Source organism: Manacus vitellinus, unplaced genomic scaffold (assembly GCF_001715985.3).
Source record: "Manacus vitellinus isolate BGI_N305 unplaced genomic scaffold, ASM171598v3 scaffold_40_pilon, whole genome shotgun sequence".
NCBI lineage: Eukaryota > Metazoa > Chordata > Aves > Passeriformes > Pipridae > Manacus > Manacus vitellinus.
Window position 1 is genome coordinate 2,947,452 of NW_021940541.1, and position 18,949 is coordinate 2,966,400.

Below are 18,949 nucleotides of genomic sequence, written 5' to 3' on the forward strand. Positions count from 1 at the left end.
TAAAGGGTTCTGACATGTGGCAGAGTCAAGGAATTAGATTCAGGGGAAGTGCACAGCAGGGAGAAGGGTGAAAAAGGAAAGAAAGAAGTTAAAATCCTAGTTTACCCTCGTCCCAGTGTCCTGGTTTCACTGGCTATTCTTCCTTTGCTGCCTGAAAAACATGAACATGGAGCCTGACCTGACAAATAGGGATGATGGCCTGTGTTATCTCCTTTGAGATGAAGCCACGTCTTGTGGAATTGGTCTCGGTGCCCTGAGAACTGCCAACCTCATACAGCATGTTGTGGCACCCACAGTTTTGAGGCTCTTTTAAGAAAAGCACCAATGTGGTTGTGTTGCTATTTTGGTGTCTTCTGTTTAGCAAGGACTATGGAGCAGTAATGTAGGGAAAAGGAAAGGCAGTGGAAAGATGATGAATAGTTATGGCAAAATGCAGGGAATGTAGGACAGTAATTAGCGGATAAGAAAGAGGAAAGGAAGGAGAAATATTTCAACCCACATCCTTTCTCTCAGATGCCTCCACCCCATAAACTCACTCGTTGCTTGGTACCTCAGGCCTGTGGTTTTGTTCTGAATCACCTCATCCCAATTTTAAGTCCATATCTTGAAGTAGAATTAGTTGGAAATGAGTCATCATATTCTGAAAGTCTAATGTCACTTGAAAAATCACTCCAGGCTTTCCCAGGTCACCTGAAGTGCCACATGCCAGCAGTTTGGGATGCCCTTACTGCTGAGAGGCTGAGAGAGTTGGTGCAGGGTGGGAGCAACCCACTGTCTTTGATGATGTGCTTGTTTCAGAAGTGCTTCAGAAAACGTGCAGTTACACCTTCCTGCAGGAAATGGTGCTGCCAGCAATGCCAGAGAGGTTGTATTTTATTGGATTGGAATAATGCTAAGAGGTGTCTGTGAGCTCATGCAGCTTTGCTTGCTCAGGTAAGAATAACCCTTACAGGCTTGAAAACCACATGAGCATTCACAGTCAGCCTCCAAACACAACCATACAGGTTACTGAGGCAGTGGGAATCTTCCTGGCTGTTTTTCTGTCCCGGTGAACTTGTGCTGGGCGCTGGAATCAAAGTCTTCTCTGCGGGAGGAGCCTTCAGAGCACAGCATGCTGTGATTGCTGCTGGGAGCCTCAGCACGGGGCCTGAGATCTGCAGCTGCACTCTGGCTGTGCTGCCAAATTAATTTGATCTTCTTGGAAGGCACTGCTTTAATTGGGAAGGAAGAGTGTCAGAAGAGAGTGGGAACACCCTTGTGAGCTCTTGTTTCATCTCAGTTTCTGCTCGGCATTGATCCCTGGCACATAAAGGATTTGGAGGATGTGGGAGCAGTATTTTGGGGAGATATAGCATGTTTTTCCTCTCCATGAGTTTGTTCCCTAGTATTGGCCACTGTTGGACCCAGAAGAGAGGACTAGGTGGACCTTTGGTCTGACAACCTGCAGCCCATCTTATGGCTTTTGCACCTACTCAGTTTTATACGAGCATGCAAAGCAGATTTGTGGGCTTGAGATTTAAACGCAAAAATATCCTTACACATCTCTGCCCTCTTCATCCAGAGGGGTTTAAAGGGTTAGTGAGAGGGACACTGAGGCACAGGGTAAAATGAAGGCATGTCTCTTAAAGTCCAGGGTGTTCTGCAAGTGAAATATGAGTACCACCTGCTTAGAGCAAAAGCTTCGTGCTTGTGGCAAGGAGAAAATTGTGGGATTGGTAAAAAGAAAATATTATTTTATGTTTTAACAGATGAGCAGAAATGGCAAGACAACTTCACTTGAATTAAAAATGCAAATGCAAGCCTACAGGCACACACTCAAAAGAAGGAAAAACGTACAGAGGATGTAATTGTTGGTTGGAGTCTAAGAATAAACCTAGGCTCAGTGACTTTTCATTACTGTAAAAGCCTGGCTTCCTAAAAGTATTGCAGATGCTTGCAATAACCTTTTGTAGTACCACAGCACTATTTGCATTTTGTTTGTTATGTTTTAATAAGTTCTGATTTTTCCTTGGAATTACTTAAGTCTCTGTCTTTATAAATTTTCCATGTCAAGACTGGCTTTCTTGGATGTTTTGAATAGAATTCCGTACTAGTCTGAAAATGTTCAGATGAAAGTACAGTCAGACAATTTGCCCAATGACATCTGTTCAGCAGCAGAATTTTACACAGCTACAAATGACATAATTAATTGAATGGAACATTTCAAATAGAATTTGACAGCTTTCCAGCCCAGTATCTCCCAACTTACTATTTAGTGAAAATATGCCATCCTAGAAACGTTACAGGGCCTACAAAGAATTTGTTTTATGAAAGGCAGTGCTGTGATGTTGGACAATAATGCATTAAAATATCATGTCTGCCACTCGTGATATATATGTGCTTCTCAGCTTCTGAAACATCTCAGTGTTTTCTGGTGAGTCTTTTGAGCTGTGATTCGATGGTGCTGTGTTGCCTACATCTGTAACTGTATTAGGCACGTGAGATCAGAATGGTTATGAAAAGCTCTTAGATTGTCTTGTACAAGTTTTAGTGGAAGCATAATGATGGGAAGTGTGCTTTTCATCAGAAACCACAGTATTGTCATCTGAGGAACAGATCCATGGATGGGGAGCCTTCCAGAGCCGTGTTAGTCTTTAGTCTAACCAAAGCCAAATCAGAATACTCAGTTTTTGTCTGGGTCCAGCCTGCGGAGCAGCAGTGCACATTATTTCTGATCTTTGCCATAGATAGTTCAGAGGTGGAGTAGTTCAGTGGTTATTTCCAGCAGAATGCTTTAACTTTTAGCATGTTGCTTCAGGGTTTTACAGCCACTTCCACTACCCTAAGTTAGAACTACTTCATGTAGCTCACACAGTAAAGTATCTCCAAAGCAGGCAGCCTACAGAGTTTGCCTAAATGTACAGAATTGTGTTTTCCCATCAAAAAATCAGTTAGACAATGAGCACCATCATCTCCCCATCACTGACAACAATTTGTGGCCAGTGTTATTCAGGAGCCTTTCCTGAAATCTTTGCTTTTCATGGCATCCTGCCCAGATGAAAAAGTAACACGATTTCTATTAATCCACTACACAGGAAAGCTCAAAGAGGAAATATAAAGTACTCCTCACAAGGACAGTTCTGAAAGAAGTGCTGAAAACAGTCAAATTCTGCGCTGGTATGTCAGAATTGGCCAGCGAAAAACAAAACCAGATGATCTTTGAGGTTAATATGGGTGGGAGGCTGGGAATCCTGCCCTGAGTTTGGCTTTAGGTGTGTGTGAGGTTGAGCAGTTCTAGTCAAAGCTCACAGAAGTCAGAGGGCAATGAAGATGGTGAAGGACCTTGATTTGAAGCCGTGTGAGGACACTGAGGGCACTTGATCTGTTCAGCTGGAGGAGACTGAGGGGAGACCTCACTGCAGGTACAGCTTCCTCGGGAGGGGCAGAGGAGGGGCAGGGACTGATCTCTGCTCTGTGGGGACCAGGGACAGGACCACAGGGAACAGCCTGAAGCTGTGTCAGGGCAGGTTTACACTGGATCTCAGGAAAAGGTTCTTCCCCCAGAGGGTGTTTGGGCACTGAACAGGCTCCCCAGGGCAGTGGGCACAGCCACAAGGCTGACAGAGCTTAAGGAGCATTTGGATGATCCTCTGGGGCACATGGTGTGACTCTTGGGGATGGTCCTGTGCAGGGATAAGGGTTGGAACTGATGGTCCTTTTGGGTCCCTTCTAACACAGCACATTCTGTGATTCTGTGGTGCCATTTCCTCTGTTGCTGTGTCTCTGGGCTCTCTTGTGAAGACAGACTGAACCTTGCTGGTCTTCCTTTCATTCCCCTACATGTGCCAGGTTGGTCTCTTCTTCCCTTAATGACCATCTGAGGTGCAGGCTACCTAACACCATCCCATTATGACTAACCCGGGGATCTAGGCCAAGTTTAAGCCATTTTAGGGAGAGAACTCATTTTTACCCATCCACTTTGTTGGAAAACATGTTGTTTTTCTTCTTCCTGCTCTCACCGCAACACTGGTTAGCAGTAGTCTCTTCATTAGCATTTTGGAGTTAGAATGATAAAATAAATGCTACAGTTTTGGCAAGTAAATGATGTTGTAAACACGACAAAGAGTGATGGAAGCAGGGTGTGCAGTGAGAGCCCAGAACAGCACGGGAGGCCGCCAACGTGCTTCATTTCATTTCAGTCTTTTCCTATTGAAGTTTGGGGAGGTGAAGCTTATGGATTATTTTCCCAGCAGTCAGGAAACTAGAAAGCTCTCAATCACTCAGTGATTGCCAGCCAGGGAGCTGGTTTTCTCCCTCAGCTGTTCGGATTTGTTTGCTTACACCATTCTTCGGTTTTCTGCGCGCTGCGACCGCACATGGTGAGGAGTTATGAAGGCAGGACTCTTGTAGGCTTTAAAAGGTGTGTTTGTCCCTCTTCTCTCCCTGTTCCCAGCACATCAGAGAGCAGCTATGGATGAGAGTGTTTCAACACAGTGTCCAGAGATAAGTCAGAGCGTGGTTCTCACTTTGGATGTTGTAGGATGTGTTTCTCAACATTTTCTCCTGCTGTGCCCAGCACTATTCTGCCCATGCAAGTGGATAGGAGAGAGATTTTAACATGGACTCCAGTAGACACAGGTTTATATGACTTTCTGCCTCCAAAGAACTGGGCAGAAGTACAGAGGCATATTTCGTAAATGTAATGTATGATCTCCTCAAATTGTCTATCCATAGACCACGTGAAATAGGCCAGAGGCTACAGCCACAGAGTTAGCATTGAAACTTTGGATGCTTGGCTGATTTCCCAGCTATTACAGTTTTATTTTGCTCCCATCTTTTCCTCCGAATTGTTGTGCTAATTAAGCTCTGCAAATTTCAATCTCTCAGGTTCTTCAATTATGACATTGCAGTCCCTCTATGGCAGCACACTGGAGTGTAGCAGATAGGATATTATGAAGTGGAGACATTCAATGGGAAAATGTCCAAAAGCATTTCAAATCACTTAAGATAATTAAACAAGGGGAAAGAATGTGGCGTGTTTAAAGAATATGAGGTGGTTTTGTGAATAGGATGATGTTGGTGCCTGTGCACGGGAAACTCATTACCCTGACTGCTCCCATTCCTTATGTTGTAATGAGAAGGAAGAATTGAAAAACACCTCTGTGAATATCACCTTTGTGAGAGCAGGAGCCCTGAGACCACCACTGCAGAGGCAGCAGGTTTAACAGACTTGTTTATTCCTCTGTACCTGTGAAGAAACACGGCAATTGAAGAAATAACAACTAATTTCAGTGTAAAGGTCAAAATGACCTGAATTGAGATGCTTAAGAATTAATGGAGTAGGCTGGTGTCAGTAGGCAGCAGTTTCAATGACATTTTTTATAACTACCTCTATGCCATCCTGTTTCACTCTCCTCTGCTCCCCCACACAGGCAGGGTTTAAAATGCATTGCCAGAGGGGTTTTAATAAGAATTTGTACAACAGAGTGAGGCAGCACTTGGATGGGGGAGAAAACAGGCATTTCATCATTTGGAAGGACAAAGAAGAGGAAGAAGTCCCAGTAAAGGTCAGATGTCTGTGTGAGTTGCAGGAGCACACCTGAGGAGAGGGGAGGCACCACACTCACATCTGAGTCAACCAGGCACTACTGGTTCCTCATTGTGATCAGTGCTCCCACGGAGCAGAGGGAGCAGTTGACTGTCATTGTTTAAAAAGTCATAAGAATATTCAATGTCCTTCTGAAAACACCAGTTCTTAAAGTAGTGTCACCATGCTGAGCTGTTAATCAAAGCCAAAAGTAAGCAGAAAATCGAACTTCAGAGCATAGGAAGTATATGTTCCAAAGCCCAAAAGGTTCACAGCATCTTCTCTGTATCATTGAAAGCAACCCTGTGAAACCACTTACCCAAAGGGTGCATTGCTGTGATGTTGAACCCCAGAACAGGGATCAGGGAATCACAGACTGGTTTGGGTTGGAAGAGGCCTCAAAGACCATCTCGTTCCAACCCCTGCCATGGGCAGGGACAATTTCCACTTGACCAGGCTGCTCCAAACCCCTTCCAACCTGGCCTTGGAGACTTCCAGGGACATGTCCACGTGTGACTGTATTTGAAACAAAATTTAAAATAGTGATTGGGGGCTGCATTTCCAAAGCTTTCCATGGGATAAGGAGTTGCAAGAACAAAAATCAGGTCGTACACCTCCGTGCCCTAAGCCTTGCAGTATATATGCAGAGCCCCTCAGATTCATTCCAAGGCATGTCAGACCTCAGAATCAGAGCCAACAATGCTCCAGCTCAGACATGAGGCTGCTTTACACCTCCATGACCTCCAAAAGAGAACACAGTGCTGCTTTTAGAAGTCGCTTATGGTGCTTCTATTCCAGGTATGGGATTTTAGCTGTGTCCAGCTCCTGCTTCGCTGTACCCCATGGGAAAGTCCCAGCTCTTGATGGCAGTGGGCAGATCATGGCACATCCCTGGGAGTGCTGGGTGAGTTTGGGTTGTGTGCCACAGAATACCTGCCCAAGAGAAGCAGCCCAGGTCCTTGCTTGCTCTCTCTCACTAACAGGCACTGCCAGCACAACCAGGGATTTATTATTGTAAAAACTCAGGTCTCTTCTGCCAGCCCTGATTCCCTGCTGGAGCAAAGGCCAAGTTTGATGCTCCATGTCGTGCCAGAGTAAGGCTTAATCCTGCTGAGATGTGTAGCAGAGAGCCACACACCACCCAGAGTGCTGAAGAAACATGTGCCAGAGCATCCAACCATCCTGCTCTGTGGCTTTAAAGCAGAGCTGTTGACTCTCAGCTACTGGGTGTCTCTTCAGTCTCACAGGGTGGCTTTGAGAGCCTTGTAGATCCATTTTGATGGCTAACAATGGTGGTGCCTTCCCCTTATATCTGTATGGCAAGGGCATGGCCTGGAACAGGGAGGGCAACCAAAGGATTTTGATCCTGAAAGACAGACTGAAACCCAAGCCTGTGTGCTGTTAGAAACAGGTTCACTCCCTAGGTTTGTCTCACATTTTCTGCTGTATCACCAAGGGAAACCCTGGTGTCTGCTCCTACTGGGATGATGCTTAGATTTTTCCCGAGTAGCTGACATGAAAAAGTGCACAGTTCTTGTCTTTTTTTTGTAGCCTGATATTCTACGCTTGGTACCTGGATGGTTAAAGGGGAATTTGATAACAATCTGCACCTATCTGAATGATACACGTACCAAGAAGGAAAGCAATTGTTTCAACTAATGAAAGAAGTGGACTAGGAAAAACTAGAACAGGCTGAATATCGGGAAATTCATCCTGACAGGAACATCTGTTGGAATGCAGAGTAATCTCCTTTTGAAAGTGTGGGATCAGCATTACCCCTGACATTTGAAGCTCGATGAGACAGCACCTGATTTGATCTATAACATACTTGGCTTCCAGGGAGGCCCTCTGTATGATCCACTAGATTTTTTCCATCTCCAACTTCTGTGACTGTCTGTCTGACTTGCCCTGGGTGATGAAATATCATTATAACCTTTTGAAATAATATATCGGTGCCTGGAGAGCAGAGACTGATTTTCTCATTTGCAAGTGAGAAGCAGTGTGTTAAATTACCATTCCTGTCATTAAATGGATGGAGTAAAAAAATCTGATGTGTTTAAATCAAGATATTTTCCCCTCCCCAAACAAACCACCTGAGATTTCACCTTGTTGGGGGCCAGGAAGGTGAGGATTAGAAGTTTAAATAACATTCATCATATTCTCTGAGGCTTAGGTTACTGGAAGCTTGTTTGACACGTGAAAATGTTTCAGCAAATGTGACATGTGAGCTTTCTACTGACTTACAGAGGATGAGGAAGCCTGTGCTGTGTCTGTCATAGATCAGGAGGAATAAAACTTATCCTTCTGGACCATCAAAGCTTTTACTCATTAATTTGGCTCTGGGAAGTCTGGCCCTGAGCAACCTGGTCTAGTGGAAGGTGTCCCTGCCCATGGCAGGGAGTTGGAACAAGATGAGCTTTAAGGTCCCTCCCAACCCAAACCTTTCTCTGATTCTATGAAATATGAAAAAATTCACAGTGCTGACCAGCATAGTGGCTAAGTACATAAGTAGTTTTACTCAAGAATTGAACTTTTGCATTTTTGGGGCATTAACAAACAGTTTATTTATTTACTGTGGTGTTAATTCATCTAATTTTTATTTTCAGTCATATCCAGCAGCTGATGCAGTTCTCTGTGGCATTTGTTTCTGTCTCTTCAAGCAGGGCAAAATATTGATAATCATCTGGTACTGCTGAGCATTGTAGCTGGCAACATTTGAAACTCTAGACATGGTGATGAATTGCACTATGATATATTAATGTTATTTTGATCCCTGCTCTTTAGAATTACATTGATCCAATTAGGTTAAGTAGCTTGCCATCTAAATTAATTTACTTTCGTCTATTAATCTCCTTCACTCTGGGCCAGAACCAGAAATGTAAATCAATCTATTATATTGCATATCTTTGGGGGGTGGGAAGGTAATTAAATTACCTAATAGATACATATACTGGATTCATTGTTTAGTATGTTAAACATTATTACCATAATTGGAAAGTGAAGTGGTGCACACTCAGTAGTGGAATTTGAGTGCTTGTTACACTTAATTTTCATAACCTTTCACGACAAGCCTTGCTGTCCCTGGGTACTAACACTGTGTATGTGGCTGTAGAGCTTTTAAGATATTGGACATTGTGAAAGTGGGGATAACAGCTCCTTTCTCTGCCAGAAACCATTGGGCTCCCTGGCAACATGTCTCACAGAGGTCTCCAGCCTCTGCAGTGTGGAGAAAACCTTCCCTCTGGCTTGCTGTCAGACTGGCACCAGCACGGCGTGTGGCAGGAAAACAGATGTCTCAGCAGTGATGTCTTAGTTACCGAACCGGAGCGGTGTCAGTGCAGACTCCTGAAAAACTCTCTCATTTTCCCAGTGGTAGATGAAATTTCCATGATTCGAAATCATAAAAATCACAGAACAGTTTGGGTTGGAAGGGACCTTAAAACTCATCCAGTTCCACCCCCTACCATGGGCAGGGACACCTTAAACTAGCCCAGGTTGCTCCAAGCCCTGTCCAACCTGGCCTTGGACACTTCCAGGGATGGGGCAGACACAACTTTCCCTTTGACATTGGGGGACACTTTTTATTTTCTTAGGTGAGTCCAACAGTGGAACTCCATCATCTTGGTGCTCTTACCAGTCTTTTACTGATCCTACTGAGAATTCTTACATTCAACCAGTATTTTCCAGGTTGATAGCAAACTTTCCTCCTGATGGGGAGATTGATGGCAGCTACACCAGGAGCTTGTTTACCTGTTGTGTTTCCTCACTTTAGTAAATAGAATTGTCCATGAAAGACTCAAACCAGAATGAAGCACTGATGCGAGGGAATGAGATCCAGTGGCTGGAAACTGAACGTTGGCACAGTTAAAAGAGATACAAAGTGCTGTGGTTTTAGGTTGGGTTTAGTTAAATATTAAAAACCTGCCAGGCTTATGACAGTTTCTTTACCACGAGAGATCTAGGCAGGGGCTCTTTACAGTAAGAAAAAGTCTCTGGTTCCTTAACTGTCATTGTAGCAGAAGATAAATTCGAGTCTGGTGACCTCTGTAATGGGCCAGGTCGTGTTGTTGATCACAGCGCTCCCTTCTGGTGTTAAAACCTATGGATCTCTGAAGTATTTTCTAAATCTGTGCCTGAGGGCAGAACGAACAGCAGCAGAAAGGTCACCTTTATCATCATTGCTGTCAAACACTTTGGAAATAGCAGAGCACAAAGCAAGTATATTGCTCAATCACTTTGCCCTTATGCTACATCTGTTACCCTTGCCTGTGTTTTGTCCCATTAAGTAAAAATCACTCCCCCATCTGTATGAAATCCCACTTCCAAAAAGTGCACAGCAAAACTCTCTTGGCTTCAACGATGGGATCTTGCCTTTACAAAGGTAATTAATGCCTGCTAAGTGCAGAACTTAGCAGTTTTGTTATATAAATATTAATGGTAATTAAGAAAGCAGCTGCTCTTTGTGATAATGAGACAGTAGGAAACATAGAGGGACTTTTTACAAGAGCATGAAAAATTTAAAATTTAAAGTGAGAATCTGTTCTTGAATACTCAGTGTATTATTGTGTTGGGGCTTCATCATTTGCTTTGCCACTTTCTTCTTATTTTCTTTTTAGTTTTTGGTCTTGTTACATTCTTTTTTTTTTTTTACTACCTTAACATAGAGGATTTTAAAGACAGCTTTTCTCTCCAGTAAGTGTTTGTACAGTTCCTTGCACAACCAGATCCTGATCAAGCCATTGGATACTGATGTGTTGCAAATTAAGGAGGAATGAAAACTGAATGTTTGTTTGCATTCTAGTTTCATTGTTTATACAAAGCACAAGAAATGTGTACAGGGACTGTATAATGGTTTGCAACAGTATATTTTCAAGAGTGCAGCATTAAACAGCTTTAAATAAAAGAAAGGGCCTGGTTTGTTAGATGAACAACCCAGGGGAGAAACACATCTTTGAAAGGGAACAGAGAGAACATGGTGAAATGCAATACCAAAGATTTTCAATACCCCACACTCTCCACTTTTCAGAAGGTGATGGTGCCATTTATCTTTTGTTTCTTCTGTACTGTGCTTCTGCATTTCACCAGCATGTTTGTCAAAACTCAAACACATTTTTGTGGAAGAGCACAGCTCAAGACCTATGTTAGGAGTAAACGTGAATGAGGATTCTTCCTTCTGGCTTTGTTAGAAATGCTCTTTAGATAAGGAGTTGAAAAACAGATCAATAGCAAGACTTTTTTTTTTTAAAAAAAAAGGTAGATGCAACTTTCCCTGTTCCATGAGTTTACTACAAAAAGAGAAATTTTCATAGTTGTCACACACATGCCTCTCTCTGGAGATTTCTGGGAAATGACAATTGCAAGTAAAAGTTTTTATCTCATTGCCAAAGGCAGGAGGGGAAGTGTGGAAAGAATGGGAACAAAATACCTCATCACAGACATGGGCTCACCATCTCCTGGTACATCACTTTGTGAGATTTCCATTCATGAATTTCCTTTTCAGATGATCAGAATAAATCCAGTGCTCTGACTCCTGTGATGTTCATGAAGTGTTTTCCCTTGAGTGTCAATGGAAGAAGTTTTTTCGTTCACCAAGAGCTGAATTAGTCTTTGGGTGGTCACTTGCTAATGAATACAACAGATTATATTATAAAATAAGGAACACAGGCAAAACATTTTCCTTTTCAGCAAACCACCATCACTTAACAATAGTCCAAATGCCCACATTTCCCATTTACTGTAAAATGTGTCAAAAAATTCATGGAAGATTCAATACTGAAATATACTGGCACACAGCCCTCATTTGGAAGAGAAAACTCTGGAAACTTGTAGCCCTTTCACAATTACCACAGGAAGTGCTCGTGTCCTGCAGCTTCAGTATTTGGCGTTCTATTTTCCCTTATTCTGGCACTCATCGTGTCCTTAATGCCTGGCTTTGATCTCTGTCTCAAACAGAACCTCTAAAGGACAGAGTCAAGGGGATGTGGCCTTAATATTCCATGTGCTCTGTTTTTTTTTCCAGGGGCCTGTTGAGCAGCAGCTTCACAGAGACCCATTATTTGCAGGACGGCACTGACGTGGTTCTCGTGCGCAATCACACGGTAAGGTTGGTGTGCCACGGGCATTAAAATCCGAAGTGCTCCCTGTCAGGATCCGAGCCCTGGCATGAAACAGCTCGATGTGTCATCTCTTTTTTATTGTTGCCTTCGGTATCTTTTTACCTGCTGTGATCCTACAATGACTTTTTAGAGAGGCTTCGACAGAAAGATGTGGGGTTTTCACCAGTGGACTTTTAAAATTTGTAAGATTTGTCCAACTTCCTGGAAATATACCTATATTTGATAGTTATTGCAGCAATTGTTGGTAAATTATGGATGAAAGACCTGGTTCTGTTGGGAAAATAACCCTAAATAGCTGATTTCTGTAGTGGCTCAGGTCAGAGGTTTGAAGGCTTGAGTGTCTCTCCTCACTGGGGAGAGGGGTTGTTTGGTCGGGTTTATTTTCTTAAACCACACCATGATTTATGCACACATATGTATGTATGTGTATAATTATGTACACATATCTGTGTGTGTAAATAATATATAATAATATAATAATATAAATATGTGTATATTTACGTACATATATAAAAAAGATATAAACATGGCCTCTTAAACTAAGTAGTTCAAACCTCCTTTACATAAATCATAAACCCTTTAAGGCAGTAATGTTTTTGTCCTCTGACAGCATGAACAACTTAATAAGAAATAATGCAACAAGCTATTTTAATTACAAAGCTAATCTTTTATCTGCCTAAGTCCTCTAAAATATTTTTTATGTTATAGTATTTATTTATTGACTCTGTCAGCAGAGCCATTGTGCTTTGTGTTCCCATCCATAATGGGCTTTGCTGGTATCAGTGAAAGGAATTATTTCTGTGCATAACATCTTACTTCTGAAAAAGCATCTTCATTATAGCTCCAGACCTCCCAAGTAAAGCAATCATTTTGAAAGCTTTCAGTACTTTCATTCTGCTGGATGCTCGTATCTTCTTCAAAATCAGCTTGGTAGAAAATAGTCATTTGTTTCAGAAACAGGAAGGCTGTAGAGACTCCTGAAGGAAGTAAAAGGAAATAAATGAAGCACACAACTCTTTTAGAGATTTACCAACATTAACAGGAATATGTGTACAGCTCATGACAGGTTTACCTTACTAAAAAAAATATCTGTTTGCATAATGGCAGTTAGTCCTGATTAATAATGACAGAGCATTTTGCTGCCTGAAAGATATTTTTTTGAGAAAGATGACTGAATTCATTTTTCATTAAATGCTGCAATATGGTTTAGAAAAGATAAGTCTCTATGATTTTATTTTTATATCTTTTCTTCACTGAGGACATCAATACAGCCTGGAGTTGAAACCAAATCCAATTTTCCATTGAAAAGTTGCTTAGTCAAATTCTGCTTGGAGGTCAAAGCAAGTCAGGTCTGTGGGGCTGTCATTTGGGGAGGTTCTCTAGCACACAAGTCATTGTTTGGGTTGTTTTTATGATTTATAGCCCTTGAAAATTCATCAAAAGTTGGTATTTATTAAATTGATCTCAAGCAAGAGCAAGGCACTGTTTCAAGTTTGACAAATCAGCCTTGGTAATTATTTTTAGAGGGTCATCCATTTCATATACTAGTTTACAGGAATAAAAAGATTTGATAGGAAGAAAAAAATAATCCTGCAATTCAGTGGAGTTACTGAGCTAGAAATCAATTTTCTACCAGTCCCACTGCAGGCCATGGTCTGATAAGTTTACATTTTCGATATTGAACTTTGGTATCACATAGCTTGTGGATCTCAGAGAGACTGTGAAATGGGCCACAACAAGGAGCTCAGAGTTAATAAAATGACAAGTTGTATGTGGAGGGGAAAAGAAATCAGGACCTTTGCCATAACTGACTCTTTGATAAAGACGCTGGGCTGCAGCAGCAGCTGTGAGGGGAGAGATATCAGCTCACCCTCCCCATCTCACTGGGGACTGTGCTCAGCCCTGGTGATGCTAAACCCAAAGATTGCTTCCTTAGGAGCTCTGAACTGCACCTCTGCCTTGTGCTTACTTTAAACAACAGAATAAACCTATTTATTTTGGGGTTTAGCCTGTTTCAGGGTGACCATAGGAGTCAGTGCTGAGACGAAGGGCATTGATTTTTTTCTGTCTTACCAACTGGATGCCTGTAACTGATAATTTTGAAAGAAAGTGAAATAGTGCACTCACACTGAAAACTTTAACCTTCATAGATAGCAATTGTGACTGAAGTGATTCTCCCCAAAAAACTCAGACTATGACTCCCTTCCCTTCCACTGTGACTTTATCCTTGCTAATATGTTACTGACTCTTTATGAGGACTGATGATAAAAACACCCAAGAGTAAAACACTATTATCCTGTTTCTGCCACTTCTTTCACTGAGAAAACTATTGAGATTTGTATTTAGCAAGTCCAGCGTGGCTGTGCCGTGTTCAGTTGCTCATGCTAGAAATAAAGATGCTCTAAACAAACATTTTTCCTGGTATAACCTTATTTGCAGAAAATTCGTATCCGAGTCATTACATCTTGCCCAGCATTTTTATGGCTTTTGCTTTCTTTACCAAAATCAAGGTGGTCTTTAGAAGGCTTTGTAAGTGAAAACCACGGCCCCAGACTGAAAAGGTTAATTAATGCAGCTGGATGGATGTGAATGGACCAAGTAATAAAAAGGCACAGTGAGATGGCTGTCAGGTTGAAGCAGGACTGATAACTTTCCTTTGCACTAATAAGAGAGGAACCTTTTAAACAGTGTTTTCTGTTTCCAGGTGGCATTCAAAGGAGCCATGAGAAAAGAAACGCTGGACGGGACACAGTCATTGCTTTCCAGCCACTCACATAATTGGGAATGTAATATAACCTTTAGTCAACAATAAAATTAGCCTTGATTCCAGACAGATATGAGTGTATGCTCAGAAACTATCTCTGTTGTGGGTGCCTTTTGCAAGCAGTGAATTATTAAAGAAATACAATAACCCAGCCACAAAATTAAATTGGACAGTTGCCTCTCAAAATAGAAGACCCTCTTATTCTTGGTTGTTCTTAATAACATGCAGCTATTTGGTTGGGTAATTCAATAAAAGATTTCCTTTCCAGCCTATTTCCCTTCCCTTTCATTTGCTCTGTGACTTTTTTCAAATAATGGGGTTGGGATTGTCTTTTTATACTTTTCTTTATACATATTTATCCCTTATGTGGATACAAAGGTGTAAATGCTTTTAAACAAAAATAAGGGTCTATAGAAAGAAGTGAAATGTGGCAGCTGATTTTTTAATCTGATTAATTTTATAAAATATTCCAAAATGTAGCTTTAAATAAAATAACGCAGAAAAAGGTGGTCAGTCACATAAATTAAACACCATTGGCCCTCTTAAAAAAAACCACAAACTCAAGCAAAACAAAAAACCTCTAGGTTTTTAGGATTTACAAAGAACCCAAGGTTTCCATTTAGGAACCATTTGGCCTGTTAAGCACAGTCAATATTTCGTGGGACATGGAAGGTGCTGTCAGTGTGATCCTGAATGCTGCAACCTGAAACTGATAATCCCTTTGAAATAAAAAGGATGGAAACACATAAAAAAAAAATAGAGGGCAAAGAGCATTTATGACTATTGAAATGTTTTCTGTTTTTTGCCATCAGGGTCACTGCTATTACCATGGCACTGTGCAAGGGGACCCCGACTCCTCCGTCAGCCTCAGCACCTGCTCTGGACTCAGGTGAGCCAATATTTCACTAATTCTGCTTAAGAAACCACCCTATAACATGGTGAGGGGTTTTTTTGGTTTGTTTGTTTGGGTTTTTTTCCTTTTAATTAATGTATCAGTATTGGTGAAGGGTCTGGAGCACCAGGAGTGGCTGAGGGAGCTGTGGGGGCTCAGCCTGGAGGAAAAGAGACTCAGGAGGGACCTTCTTGCTCTCTGCAACTCCCTGAGAGGAGGGTGGAGGTCAATCAGTCTGTTTTCTCTGGTAACAAGTCAGAAGACAAGAGGAAATAGCCTCAAGTTGTGTTGAGAGGTTTAGATTGGGCATCAGGGAAAATTTCTTTACTGAAAATGTTGTCAAGCACTGGAACAGGCTGCCCAGGGCAGGGATTTACTCCTTCTGGAGGGATTTCAAGGACATGTGGATATGGCACTTGGAGACATGGGTTAGTGGTGGCCTTGGCAGTGCTGGGGGAATGGTAGGACTTGGTGGTCTTAGAGGGCTTTTCCAACACAAATGATTCCATGATTCTACTCATTTTCAAGTGTTAGCCCAATCTCTACAAATCATTTTCCCCATAGTTGCTCTGAAGAGTTAAAAAAAAAGAAATAGATGGGGGGTTTTCCAAGAGCCATCCCTTCTCTTCTGCTGCACATGCCTCTCTATGCCCTTTGTAGCAATGTGCCTGGTGGCCTTCCAGTCCTCCTTGTCCCCAAAAACTGTCTCATCATTGATGTCAGGGCTGCTTTGCAGCTGTGCACTCATGCAGGTCCAGCAGCCTCATCATTAGGAGAGGTGGCTCAATAAATTGGCCTCATGATGACGCTCAGCATTAGGATTTTAGCTGCTTGTTGTCAGAAGAGTAGCAGATCCCCATCACCAAAAACCAAACCTCTTCCAAGTTTGAGAAAGGAATGGGCTGACAACGTTTTAAGTACACAATGGACACAGTTCAGGAAACAATTATCTTCCTTACTTGGACAATCAGAGACTGGTATTTACTCACAGAGCTGTTCCAAATCACAGTAATTAACTGTAAATTGGCTCTAGTGTTCTCCCTGGAAAACCCAGTTTTCCTGTCAGATTTCCAGCTGTCTCAGCCTTTTCTATGTTTAATTTATCTACAAACAGCATGAGTAGCTGGAATATTTTTCCCTTGATTTTGCATTTTGTGCAATAGTGGTATTGTCAAGGCTTTCATAAGGGAGCTCTGGGACTGACAGCAGCAGAGAGAGTAAACAGTTGGTTACCAGGACCCCTCTCCCTGTGGGAATGACCCACTTGCTGTAGTGGATGGGATTCCTTTGACTCATTCCCACACAGAGAGGGGGTTTATGGGTGCTTCACTATATATCTGGCACCTTCCACAAGTTTATCTAATTAACCCCTTGCATGGATCGTGGCAGTCAACATTCACCTGTCATTCTCATTGTAAAAATATATGCAAAATTTAAAATTATATGTAAAAATATGATACAGTGCTCTCAGTATTTTAGTCAAAGGGATCAGAGTGCTGTAAGGTCCACAGGGAAAAACTTGTACCATGTGGGAGAGGGTCTGCAATGATGTCTTTGTTTCAGAGCTACCTGAAAAATTCATAACTCTCAAGAGAAAATACTCTCCTCCACATTAGAAGTATTTTCTTTCTTCTCTAATGTGCTCTTTTTACAATTGTCGAGCTCACAGAGTTGTTTCCCAGTTTTAGGCAGTCAGATGTGTCAAGGCAGCATATGCTGGCAGTGACACTTTTCTCTCATCTGGCACTACTGCAGACAAATCCCCAGAGTGCAAGCTGACAGTATTAGGCTTCTTCTCCGCAGGAAAAAAATGGAACAGCATCTTTTTCAAGACAAAGTTTCAGAAGTTTCCTTTGCAATGCATGTTTTGTTCTAGCAGGGGATCAGCTGAGGATACACCTCAGTGTCTGTGCCCATTTAGCTGCTGCATTTGCTGCTGAGGTTGGTAAATGGGGTGTCCCTTCCACTAGCCCAGGTTACTCCAAGCCCTGTCCACCCTGGCCTTGAACACTTCCAGGGATGGGGCAGCCACAGCTTCTCTGGGCAACCTGTGCCAGGGCCTCACCTCCCTTAAAACAAAGAATTTCTTCCTAAAATCTCAGCTAAATCTTCCCTCCTTCAGCTTAAGGCCATTCTCCTTGTCCTCTCACTACATTTGTCCTTTGATCTATCACTACATGCCCTTGATGTCTATTAAAAGGCTTCATAATGCACTGTCAGCTCCCCTGAACATCCGGCTTCTCATTAAACCAAATAAATAAACAAATGACGATCCCAAAGTACTTCATTTGAGAGAGAGCAGCCACCTTCCAGAGTCAGGCTCACAGTTCACCTGTGCCACCAAAAATGTTGTGGCAATGCATCCTCGAGAATTTAGTGGAAAATGTAGTGAAGATGTCCCTGTCCATAGCAGGGAGGTTGGAACTAAATGGTTTTTTTAGGTCCCTTCCAACCCAAACCATTCTTTGATTCTCTGATTTATTGCACGTGATCCAGTCTGAAATAATACAAGGAGAAATAGGACAGTTCAAAAGTACATTGTGGCTTACTTGGCTGGCAACTTTGCTAGCTTGAAGAATAGTTATGGATGGGATGGGGGTGGGGGACTAGGATAGATAGGGATAGGATAGGATAGGATAGGATAGGACTAGGATAGGATAGGATAGGATAGGATAGGATAGGATAGGATAGGATAGGATAGGATAGGATAGGATAGGATAGGATAGGATAGGATAGGATAGGATAGGATAGGATGATGTACTGGAGCAGGGACTCTTGTTTTTGCAAGGCATGCTGAAGACTGCAAGGTGCAGGAGTAGGGACATAAGACACTGTGTGGCCATGGAGCCCCAGGTGAGGACAGTCCCTGGAAGCCTGAGGACAGCCAGTGGAAGAAAAGGCTGGTCTCACTTTCAGGCTCTGTTCCTGGCTTTGTGACAGTTTCTAAGTGAATCAGACAAATCTCTCCGTCTCAGTTTCTCCATCTGTGAAATTCATTTAATGATTTTACCCACCTCACACAGCTGTCACGTGGAGCTGGAGTTTAGGTGCCTGAAAAACATCTATTGAAAGGAAGTGCAGGCTGTTATCTCCCTGAAATCTCAGAGCACTAATATCCCCCCACTCCCACTAGACAGGCACCTTGGGCACTGTTCCAGGTGTGAATAGGTAGGAACTGTGTCTTTTTCCTCTGGATTAGGAGAGTTCATTAAAAGACATGAAACAAGTCATAAAGAAAAGGTTCCCCACTTTAGTGTGCTCTGACGCCTCAGTGCTCAGCAGTAGGCAAAAAAGCAAAAAGGATCACAGGAATTACTGAGACAGAAATAGAAGATAAAACAAGACCCCTCATTACCACTTTATAAATCCATAGGGTACTCATGTCTTGAATTCTGCATGCAGTTCTTGTTTTCCCCTCCCCATCCCCACCTCAGAAAATGAAGAGGCATTATATCCAGAAGAGGTACAGAGAAGGGCAAAAATTATGATCAAAGGTAGGGAACAGCTTTTATCCAAGGACAGAAAATAGACTAGGATTTGTCACTTCTGAAAGGAGATGACGGAGAAAAGGGGCAGGATGAATGTCATGCTGAAGAGGGGACAATTACTGA

General features: G+C 42.3%; 1 protein-coding gene across 1 annotated transcript in view; it reads left to right on the top strand.

Moving 5' to 3' along the window:
• Positions 1-18,949, top strand: part of ADAM12 (ADAM metallopeptidase domain 12) — a 164,414-nt gene that overhangs the window by 74,468 nt on the left and 70,997 nt on the right. Inside the window, exons 3-4 of the mRNA XM_018078430.1 lie at positions 11,586-11,664; positions 15,259-15,335. Coding sequence (XP_017933919.1) covers positions 11,586-11,664; positions 15,259-15,335 — 156 coding nt within the window. The remainder of the gene's footprint in view (positions 1-11,585; positions 11,665-15,258; positions 15,336-18,949) is intronic.